The sequence below is a fragment of the Lepeophtheirus salmonis genome, chromosome 13 (genome assembly GCF_016086655.4).
Source record: "Lepeophtheirus salmonis chromosome 13, UVic_Lsal_1.4, whole genome shotgun sequence".
Lineage (NCBI taxonomy): Eukaryota > Metazoa > Arthropoda > Copepoda > Siphonostomatoida > Caligidae > Lepeophtheirus > Lepeophtheirus salmonis.
The window spans coordinates 3356545-3368636 of NC_052143.2; the positions used below are offsets into that span (position 1 = coordinate 3356545).

General features: G+C 35.3%; 2 protein-coding genes across 2 annotated transcripts; both read left to right on the forward strand.

The window, feature by feature from the left end:
• LOC121127444 (uncharacterized) lies at window positions 1–3357 on the forward strand. Its single transcript, XM_040722806.2, has 3 exons — window positions 1–350; window positions 420–636; window positions 944–3357. The coding sequence occupies exons 1-3, from the start codon at window positions 185–187 to the stop codon at window positions 3060–3062; spliced, it is 2502 nt and encodes an 833-aa protein (XP_040578740.1). The 5' UTR covers window positions 1–184; the 3' UTR covers window positions 3063–3357.
• On the forward strand, window positions 3357–8884 carry LOC121127653 (DNA topoisomerase 2-binding protein 1-A). The gene is made up of 7 exons (XM_071892880.1): window positions 3357–3533; window positions 3598–3879; window positions 3935–5293; window positions 5384–5904; window positions 6077–6087; window positions 6428–7629; window positions 7698–8884. The coding sequence occupies exons 1-7, from the start codon at window positions 3366–3368 to the stop codon at window positions 8466–8468; spliced, it is 4314 nt and encodes a 1437-aa protein (XP_071748981.1). The 5' UTR covers window positions 3357–3365; the 3' UTR covers window positions 8469–8884.
• The last annotated feature ends 3208 nt before the right edge of the window (window positions 8885–12092 follow it).

Here is a 12092-nt window from a genome sequence, read left to right on the forward strand (position 1 = left end):
AGAGAGCTAGAGGGAGCTAAGTACGTACTAACTAAATAAATAAACTACTAAAGAACAGAGATTGACGTCCCAAAATAAAAAGGAAAAGAGAGGGAAAAACACGGGTGTTTGAACGCAAAACGATTATTTTCAGAGGGATAACTATTATCATTTATCAATATTAATGTAAAGAGAAAAATCCCATATGGACTCGACTTGTGAATCATTAGATGTGACAGAGGATCCCTTCAACTACGTTCCCTTAACCCTTAGCAAGAAATCCAAGCTGAAAGAGCGGAAGAAAGCGAAGAAGAAGAAATCCTCTAAAAAAAGGGCAAAAATCTCGGATGAAAACATCAACAAGAACAAGGGTAAATAAGAGCTTTGGAATCTTATTCTAATTTCCTGTTGATGGAGTCTTTATCTTTTACATCATGTAGATATTAATGGGCAAGGTGTGCCCTACAATGAGAATAAAGTGCGATGTCCTCAATGTGGAATGCCTTGGACATGTCTGAAACCTTACGAAAGAGTGGGCATGCACAATGGCTTTTGCTCTGTTCAACTCACGCGTCCTGAAGATCGAGAACTCATTCCGGAGTGTCCAGAGGGATCCAATTGTGTAAATACCATGGCATTACACTATGAGCTTAGAAGGTTAATTCACAATCATGTCAAAAGTTCCTTGTACAAATTAGGGTTTTATAGGATTCGGATCTCAATCTATAAATATTGAAGATAAGAAAATTTTAAAAGTGTTTAAGTTCCATGACTGCATTAATATATAAGTTTTTCATGAGTTTTGATTATTGTAATTCAAAGCAATAGTTCGATAAGTCGTAAAAATATCCTGAGTAATTCTAGTTAAGAAAGAGATAATCCATTCGATAGAAATCCCAAAGTGTATACTAACATATTTTATCATAAATTATTCAACCTTTTGTAATTGTTTAATTCATTCCAGACATGAACACATTATCTGGAAGGAATCTACTTTTCCTTCTTCTAAAAAAGTTGTATCCGACGAGGCTGAAGATGTATTCAATAATAACAGTATTTCTATGGATCAAATAGAACCGAGAGTTATTCAGGGAATTGAAAACTTTATTAGAGTAACATCTAGAAATCCTACTTCAATCAGGAGTTGTTCTAAAAGACTTAGTCCTCATGAAAGTCGACTCAATATTGGGTGTTCACCCACTGTTCCTAGCATGAAAGACAAGAAAATGAGAAAACTTTTATCTGAACATCACAAGCCTCTCTTAAATGATGTTGTTTTTTCTGTTGAAAATACAATGTGTGAGTCCATCGATAATCGACTCACTACTCATAAATTCCTTACTCCAACAAAAGCGGACTTGAGTTGGAAGGGTGCTTCAACTGTTTTTCTACCTCATGATTCTAAATCCATAAATATTGCTAGTTGCGGAACTTCTCACAATGCACTGTTTGAACATGAGTCAGAAGGGTCATCCTTAAGTGGAACAGAGGACACTGATTTTCGCTCGATTGAGTCTGATCCGGTTGTAAAGGATTTTATCAATAATGAAATCGAAAGATACAATATCCATAAATCTCCCCTTGTGCAAGTACATTCTACTCCTTTAAAGAACACTGCATTAAATGATTCGTCAATCAGCAATAAACTTGCTGCTCCCGAAGAAGATAATTCCAATGAAGCCAATAACTCTTTCTTAAATCAATCAATTTTTAAACAGTTCATTGATGAGGAAATTCAAAGAAATAAGAATAAGACCCTAAAAACAGTCCAAGAAGACTTGGTCAGTGACAGAGACAGTAATTCTGAAGGGATAACAGAAACACCGATGAAGAATAAGTCTGGAGTGAAAGTAAGTGCCATGTCGAATAAGAAAGACGGTGATATACGGCTATATGTGACGGTAACGGATCCTAAATTGAAGCTTCAGAAACTGGAAATGAACATTCCAAAATCGAGCTCTAATAAAGTGATAAATAAGGATTTTTTCGGTGGTATTTCTAAGCCAGTTGTTAAGGATCCACTAATAGAAATGGAAACTAAGAGATCCAGATTTAATCGTTGCCCCTTTTATAAACGTATAAGTGATACATCGTTTGTTGTTGATGCATTTAACTATGGTTATATTCCAGGGGTTTCGATCTATTTTTTATCTCATTTTCATCGAGATCATTATATTGGCCTTACAAGTTCGTTTTCCAAGCCAATTGTCTGTAGTTTGGTGACAGCTCGTCTTCTGCGCATGCAGTTTCATATTTCAGATTCTTATATTAGAGCATTTGAACTAAACATGGAAAGAACTGTCGATGGAAGTGGTGTCACTGTCACTTTATTAGAGGCAAATCATTGCCCTGGAGCTGTAATGTTTTTGTTCAAATTCGTTGATGGAAGTGCAACGTTACATACGGGCGACTTTCGGGCTATTCCAGCAATGGAAGAGTATCCTTCCTTTTGGGATTGTCAAATTAATAAACTTCACCTTGATACTACTTACTGTTCACCTGAGTATGATTTTCCTGCGCAGGATTTTGTCATTAAAAGAACTGTAACTATAGTAAAAGAAAGACTCAGGAGGGATCCCAATACTATTATCCTTGTTGGAACGTATACCATCGGGAAAGAAAGAATATTCATAGCCATAGCTGAAGCACTTGACAAGAAAATATTTCCAATGGTTGCTCATAAGGCTAGAATTTTGAGTGTTCTGGATATTAATGTTCTTGAACAAAGACTAGTACAAAATAGAAAAAAACCAGACAAATCGTTTCTTCATGTGGTATCTGTCAAGGATGCTCGCAATATTGAATTTCTAAGAAAGTATCGAAATAAATTTAAATGCACATCTCTACTCTCTATAGTTCCTACTGGATGGACTCGCGAATCCTCTTCATTTAAAGTGAACCAAAAGGATAAGGGCATTTATTTACTTGAGGTTCCCTATAGTGAACACTCGAGTTACTCTGAGCTTAAAAGATTTGTTCAGTATTTGAATGTTGATTCTGCTGCCTCTGTTATACCTACTGTGAACATCGGATCCTATACCTCAAGAAATCGTTTAAAAAAAAACTTTTCAGTCTTGGATTGAGAAAGAAGAAACTCCCTTTCGGAAAAATCCATTAATCTCTTGATAAATCAATAATGTTTTAAATTTTCCTACAAATTATGCTTGATTTACAAGTGCATCTATTAATTTATATATCTATATAGTAAATAATTAATCAATGTATCTTTATACGACTGATTGTTCACAGTTTGACTTTATGTAATTTGCATAGTAAATCACGTACTATGTTAAACCTTATTCATATTAATAAATGTTCTTTCATAAATTTAACGAGATTCATGATAGTGAATATTAACAATTATTTTTTCCTCATCAGGATCAATCATGAAAGGGGAAGATAATGTAAATATTCGCTTCGTCTTGCCACTGGGTAAAAATCAAACTACTTGCTCTGAGGATTTAGCCTATGCTTTTGATCAAACTCAGGATATGGGACTTGATCCCATTTGGATTCATCACGATGAAGTTCTTGATTTGAAATATTCAAAAATGGTAATCCTTGAGCTATCTATTGAGTCTTAAAACTAATTTATCTTACATTACTCTTTATTCATAGGACGTCTTTGTCATGGATCCCTTTGATGGCGAAGCCTTCGAATCGATAAAAAACAGTAAAGCTACAATTGTTGGTCCCCGTTGCCTTTTGGCATGTTTACAAAAAAAAGAGCCTGTGCCTGAGCTTCCCTATCCTATGTTTACTGCTGCTATGAAGGGCCTTATAGTTACGTCCACTGGCTTCGAAAAGGAAAAGAAGGCTGAAATACAAAAGCTAATTGAAAGTATGTCTGGTGTATACAGTAACACGTTCCACGATGGAGTGACTCATCTTATCGCTGCCGTGAGAGCTCTTTTATATTTTTAAGCCAGTATTAATAGCAATATAATTATAACAGGTTGTCCATAGTCCTAAATACTCAGTTGCCGTTGAGAAAGAAATTCCTATAATGACAGAGGAATGGGTGCGTAATGTTTGGAAAAAAAGTCAAAATGATAATGTGGCTGCTACAGATGGACAATTTTCTAGGTTTAAATGCCCTGCCCTTATGGGTTTAAACATAAGTGTGTCGCAGATGAATCCAAAGGACAAAGATTTACTCAAAAAGAGTATTGAGTCCCATGGAGGAATCTACTCTAAAGCATTAGATATAAACTCGACCAATGTCCTTATTGTACCCACTCCCGAAGGGGAAAAATTTTCTTATGCAACGAAATGGAAAATCCCAACTCTCAATTCTAATTGGGTCTTTGATTCAATTGAAAAGGGATATTGCCTTGAATCTGATGAATATAAAATTGAAAAAAGAAATTGTTCTACCCCAACTAAAGAAGATGTCTCTCGTCTTACTGAAGTATCATTATGTAGTACTATAATGGGTCCAGTAGGGGATGAAACAACGACCATTAAAGTAAATGAAACTGTAGAAAATTCAGGATCGATTTCTGTGATAGGAAAAAGTGGTATACGTAGTACAGAGAGCTGGTTTAAAAGTTTGGATATTGACCGTGTAATAAAAGCTGGGCCTTTTTTGGATGGATGTCGAATTTTTCTCCATGGGTTTGATGATGTTCAGAAAGAACATCTCAGAAGAGTAATTCAAATAGCTGGAGCAACAAAAATGTCTCAGCTTATCCCCTCAGTCACACATATGGTTGTAAAATCGTTCGCCAAAACAAAGCATCTAAAAGAGCTTAACTTAAATCCCTATCAGGTCACTATTCAGTGGATTGTTGAAAGTATGCACCTTGGTAGAATGGCTCCTGAAAGTGATTTTGCTGCACTAAAAATGCCTTGTCTACCTCCACTTTTTCCCAAAGATGAAAAAGTTTCGACACAAACTGAACAAATTACTCAACTTGGCAACGACATTCCTGGTCAATATGCTGCAAAACAAGATGATACCACCTTGGCTGACCCCCTTGCTCCGGCAGTGAATCAAACAACGACAAATGAGAGCGACCAGTCTCAATCAGCAAAATTCCTTACAAATAAAACGTTTTCTCTTGTCGGGTTAGATGAAGAAACAGAGCAGGAATTGAGTGAATGGGTGGATGAAGAAGGAGGAGAGATAGTATCTGCGGACTACCTGGGTATTTTGGATTACCTTGTCCTCCCTGTTTACGGCTGTAACATTCATAATTTTAAAGCAAAAAATGAAGTCAATCATTTGTGGCTTAGTGAATGCCTTGATAAAGGAGAGTTTTTGAATATTGAATATTTTTGTAAACCGTATTTGATCGATACTAATTTGAAGGTAAGATTTTATATAAATTTATAATGATGTATGATATGCCATACAAATAATTCATTTAGCCTTTGAAAGAAGTTGTAATTGGCATATCAGGATTTGCTTCTCAAGAAAGGCTTTTTTTTACGCTCTTTGGCTGAAGCTCTTGGTGCAATATCCCAAGAAACATTTGTCCGTAAAGAAAAAGAGGATACAAAAAAATCAACTCATCTTATCTGTTTTAGTCCAGATGGAAATAAATATGAGGCTGCCTTAAGATGGAAACTTCCAGTTGTTTCAAAAGACTGGGTAATGGCTTGCATGACTAAAATGGCTTGGATTTCAGAAAAACCTTTCCTACTAGGGAAATCTGATGTCTTTTCCCCTGACAAACCTCTTCCTGAGCATCTTGAAGAGTTATCTAACAATAAAAGTGTTTCTCCTTTAGGCAATGAAGAAGATTTAAATGAAATTAGCCATGATATTGAAAATAAAAACAATGAAAATTCAACTAGATATAATTTCAACACGCCTATCAACAGCAAAACCATAAAAAACTCCATGCTCGCTTTGGAAACTCCTGGGTTAGATATTGAAAAAAATGCGACCGAAGAAGATAGAATTGAGCCCATCTATAGGTAATATGTCTATCAAAACTATCATAAAGTGGTATATAAGAATAACGCACTCCAAAAAATCGGAATAAATATCTCAATTGTGTGACTTATTTTTCTAAAAAAATTTTATTTGTCGTGCTCTTCATCATAATTTTCTACACTAAACCAATTTAATTAAAATTACTTATTTGAGGGTAGAAATAAGTAGGTACAATTAAACACAGTTAATGTATTAACGCTTAATATATACAATAGTTTATAGTGGACATTGATGAAAGTCCTGAAGACATTATAAGACATTTTTTTATAGAGCAAAATTTAATATTTAAATTTTTGTCCATTCAATTATAATACTTCCGCACATCCATTTGGCATTTACTTATATACCTAAATAATTTCAGGAGGAATTTCATTCCAATACTTTTCCCAATTTTTCATTTGTTCTATCTGTTTCTATAAACAAAATCGATTAATCATGGAGAAGTGTAGGGATTATTCTTTGAGTCTTCTTATGCATACTATTTATGTCCTTATTCTGTTTCAGGTGAAAGGTGGTGCCCACCTCCAGATTCGCAACCCAGTCCAAGTCATTTACAACAGTCATATAACCACAAACAAAGCTTGGATGATGACAACTCAAATAAAATATCCGAAATGAAGACACCTGAAAAACCTTTTGGAGCATTTCTCGGTAATGAAGATCCTAGTCCTTACACAAGAAAATATTGGAAGAATCAATATGATATATTAATTTCAAATAGAACTAATGAAAGTGAGAGAATAAAATTGAGGAATGAATTCATTGAACTTGAAGCTTCTAGGTGTAAAAGAGTTCAGGAAAGAGAGTCAAGAAAGTTCAAATTGAAAAATGCAATGAATGAATTAATGGACCCTAAAAATCTTCGTATGCAACATGAAGCAACAATGGATTTTCTTGAAGCTAAAGGACTTACCGTATTGGAAAGGTCAGAAAAGTCATTCGATGATCTAATGGAAGACAAAATGAATAGACAGGGAATGTCTTGGAGATATCCTGGTAAAAGAGTCAAACTTATAAGGGATGGTAGTCCTGGAGATAATAACACTATTTACAAACTACCATTCGAAGGTGTTAAACTATATGTGACAAAAAAATGCTACGGACTTATTGATTGCATATCAAATGCTGTCAATAGACTCGGAGGATCTATTCTTGGTTGCTATGATGATGAGAATGTTACTCATGTTGTTTTCTCTTCAAATAAAGTTAATGATATTACCAAAGAGTTTCGACAGGCGAGATCTGATGGAAAGTATGTCGTTTCCCCAGATTGGGTTTTTGCGTGTGAAGAAGAAAAACGACTGCTGAATCCTTCTAAATATCCTCATACATTGAATGCAAGAAATTCAAATACTATAAATATGAGTGCAACTGTTGATAGTTTAACTACTCCCAAAGCTTGTAAAAATTTCAAAAAGCCAAAAGACGAAGAAAAATTAAAAGATTTGTTACAAGATATAACAAAAATGGATTTGAATACCTCTAAAACCAGTAGTTCAATTAAAAAAATACAAATGAATATGTCATCAACGGAGTGTACTACAGAAATATCTTCTCTTTGTGAAGCATCTAACCAAGATTCGATTGCAATTGATAACCAGACACTTGAACATCAGATACAGTGCGTAGATTCTATGAAGTCTAAAGAAAATATGATATTGTCTGAGAAGGAGAATGCTGATGATAATGCATCTTTAGCTAATAATGTAAGAAATTATGTAACTTATGAATGATATATTATTAGACGTAGTATATTTTCCTTTAAATTTTTTAGAGTGAATTTCAGTCCATGGATATACCTGAGAATATGACCGAAGAAGCACTTTTACAATGTGAAGAAGATGAAACCAATCAGAAATATCGTTTTATGATTGCAGGTTATCCTGACGATCTTAAGGCTGCATTTGGAGATCTGATCGACTCTCTAAATAATAGCAACATTTCTTTTTCAAATCTGAATTGTTGTGACCCAAAATCAACTCATATTATAGCTCCAAAATTATTTCGATCAGAAAAGATGTTATGTTCCATTGCATCTGGAAAAATGTTCCTTCATAGCTCATATTTTGATGAATGTATGTCGCACAAGAGTATCATTACTCCCTTAGACAAATATGAATGGGGACATCCAAATAATCCGTTTCTTTCTCAGTTAGAGGACGGGGGCTTTGAAAAATCACTGGCATCAGCTTCATACAGATGGCGACATAAAATTGGAAGTAAGCGAAAAGGAGCTTTTGAAGGGATTGTTGCCATAATTCATACGACTCCTAAGCGCAGAGAAGCTTTTCAAAGACTAATTGAGTTTGGTGGGGGTAAAGTCATAACTCCTAATCCTCCTTATTATGAACCAGAAGATGCAACTCATTGCTTTGCAGAACCTGTCAAAGTTCCAAAATATAAAATTGATTATGAGAGTCTCGCTACTCGTGGAATAGCCGTTGTAGAACCCATTTTCATCAACGAGTTTCTCATCAATGACCCCCCTCCTCCTGTTGAAACTTATTTGATTGATGAATTTAAAGCCTATTGGAAAAGGCGATAATATATTTACTGCTTGTATCCTTTTTAAGATCCTACAGTCGACGTTGTTGCCCTTCTTGCCCAAAAGAGAAAAATAAACACGAATGAATTTATGTATTTAAACATTGTAATTACTTATCTTAATGAAACTTATAAATTATGTTTGTGTTAGAAAATGGGTCTTAAAAATTCTCATTTTTCTTTGGAAGAAAAGAGCCTCCCAAATAGTCACCTTCAAATAAAAAAAATATCCACATATAATGTAATCAGTAGACTTAGGGAAACTCTAAAATTTTGAAAAATGAGCTCCCAAAAAAGAGTAATTTTTATTTAAAGAAAACTACATTTTTATAATGATAATTTAAAGCTGTTTTATGTTTATCATAATTTATTTAAAAAAAAACAACATTATATTGACTAATCAAGTTTTTAGAAAGATTTACTGCCTTTCATTTTTGCCTCTGATCAGTATTGGTAGTTTTAAACATACTAAAATATGTACGTCCACATTAGCAGTTAAAGCAAATTTGAAGTTGGTGAGATTTTCAAGAGTTTTGTTAGGTGGAGGCATCTTATCATGACCTCCACTGATGTACGTACGACATTTTGCATAAATGGAAGATCATGATTTTATAATTTAGCGCGAAATTATTTCTCCTTTGTTTCAAGATTTAAGTAGAATGATTTAACAGTCAATTTTGTGCAAAATTTCCACTTTCTCTAATTGGCTGTTGTCGGAATCTGGCTCCCTTATATATCCGATCATGCAATCACAATCCTGATTACATCATATATATATTTTTTACATACAAAAAGAGTTCCTAATAAAATAAGGTTTTTTTAAAGCTGTATCTCCCTCCGAAAAATAGCATCAAAGAATCATCAAAAGCTGCAAACTAGAATCCAAATTATCCCTATTTATTTTATACGTTTCATAAAATGATCAATTTTGACACAAAATTAAGCAAAAATAATAATTTCCTGCCAAATATGTCTAAGGGAGTAAAGTTTTAAGAGGGTTGAACGATCGTTCATAAAATCCAAGTCTAGTAATCAGGGACATCCACCACGTCGTTACCTTTATTGCATCAAGCAACCTTTCATACAAAAAGAAACGTAAAAAAGGCCGAATCATCTGGTAGTTAGCCAAATAAGTCAATCATACCAACTGCTATTTATTTCTTTTATATTAGTTAACTATCACTGTCATATTATTTCTTCATCATTTTTAAAATAAATTACATATTATTAAAATCTAAACAGTATTTTATTCGATACTGTGTTATAATATAGCTTAGTAATATTTTATTAAAAGAGTAGTTATCATAAGTTGTTATATTATTTCTATGAAGAAATAGCCAAAAAAATTTCTTCATAAACATACAAAAATCGCCAATATATGTATTATGTGAACGACGAGGGATCAACAAGAAATTGTATTCCTGTTCTATTGGAAACAGAACATATGTATAGAACAGTGCCGTATGTCAGGAAGATTTTTCGGTCCGCTTTACAAGGGTGAACGTGGATATTTAAACAGGGCAAATGCTACAGCATAGATTAAATCTTGCAAGAATATCGTCCAATGGACTGTCTGACCATTATTTTCTTCAGGCAAACATTGGGAAAAATAAAATGAAAAGGAAAAACTCTAGACGGAAAGTCAATGCCGACCTATTCATAAAGGAAGGAGTATAATGGAGTATAAAATGCACGGTGCAAGAATGAGAGAAAATTTTTGAACTATACAATTAAGTCAAACAATTTAAACCTCCTTAAATATTTTTAAAATAATAACGGATGAAGATGATGAACGAGATTATAATATACCATGAAACGGTTACATCGACAGAAAATAAATTATGTTCACAAGTCTTGATGTTCTTAACTCGCATGTATACGTGGTGATGTGTTTGAAAAAAATGAAGAAAAAAATGCATGTGTTCTTTATCATGATTAGAAGAAGAAGTTTTTCCTCTCTTTCCTTGACGCAAAGGTGTCAATCAAACTGTCCATGTCTTCATGTAGCACCTTGTCCACCATCACCCTGTCCATGTTCAAGGGGGTGAGGGAGGAGAGCCTCTCCTGGTCCATGGTGGTCCTCATGTGGTTCTTGAGCCTTCTGAGACAGGAGAATAACCGCTCCGCCTCACAGCTGCTGATGGGCATTGAGGCAAGGATAACGATCACCTTGTATAGCTCCGGCATCAGGCGGAACACTCCCGAGCTTATTAACTCCGCAGCAATTTGTGACGAAACCATGTTTTCTGTGTCAATATCTGCCTAGAGAAACATAAATTACATTATAATATTAACCTTGAATTGCTGGAAGATTGCATGGTCTGACTGAAGCTGCTCGAGTTCAAGTCTGTAGTGCTTGGCGACACGCTCAATGACACAGGTCTCCACTTCACTGTCATTGACGATTGCAATGAGATCCATTGTGATGTTTGTATCGTCGGTGGCAAATCTGCTCTCAAGCTCTAATACAATCTTATTGATTGCAACATCGAAATGGGGTTCACGGAAGTAGGATTCAGTTGTTCCTTTCCACTTTATTCTCCTTGAAATCTTCGCCTCCTTGAATTCCAAATCAATTGAGTCCTCCTGGTCAAATACTGATTTCATCTCAGACGACTTCAACTCAGCAAGTTTCTAGATTGATTCAAAGATTTTCTCATTCTTAAGATCTTCAAGAGTCCTAATCACTAGGTTGACGTGTTTCCGGGCCTTTGTTAGGTCAACCTTTCTGCCTTGAAGTTCATCTGACAAGCTATATGTGGGTCTGAGGAGTGTCTTCAACAGTTCAATGCCGAAAACAAGTTCGTGACTAAAGATGCATTTGAGCAGAGAAGTTGCTGTTGAACTCGACAATGTATCTTTATCTTTTCTCATTATTATGAGGGTCTTCATGATTCTGACCATCCCTAGAGATACAGCGTGTACCGCATCGTAGCGGAGACTCCAGCGGGTAGCAGACTGGTTCTTCAGGGTCATCACCTTGGCATGCTCCTCATCTTTACTTGTTATCTTCACCGACTTGTAGATTGCTGACCTCTTTGGTGACCCTTCAATGAAGTTGTCTAAAATTTGTACTGTCCCCATTGTATTTCTCAACAGGGTTATATTTGAGAGAAGATCCTTGACTACAAGATTGAGGACATGGGCGTAGCAGTGGATGTAGACACACAGTGGGGCTGCTTCCTTCCACCTGGTGGCAAGACCCTTCTTGATGCCGGATATGTTGGAGGCACCGTCCGTGGCCAGGGAGACAGTGCGGGCGGGGTTAAGGCCGAGATCCTTAACAGCCTTCTGAAGCTTCTCAAACAAATATTTGCCGTCAGTCTGAGTAACTTTTACAAACTTGAGGAAGGTCTCTTTCTTGATGCCTTCACTCGTCAGATATCCCAGTAACAGACTGAACTGCTCCGTGTTTGACATATCTGATGTCTCATCAACAATCACAGAGAACCAGTAGTCATCATCGCCGGCACAAGTCTTGACATCTTCAATCATATGTTCTGTCACTTTGGATGCTATAATCTCTATCAGCTCATTTTGGATGTCAGGTGAAGTCCATTTGGAAAAACCTGCCCCAGCTGAACTAAATTTTTTGACTTCGGCCTCCATTTCACCTTTGAGAATA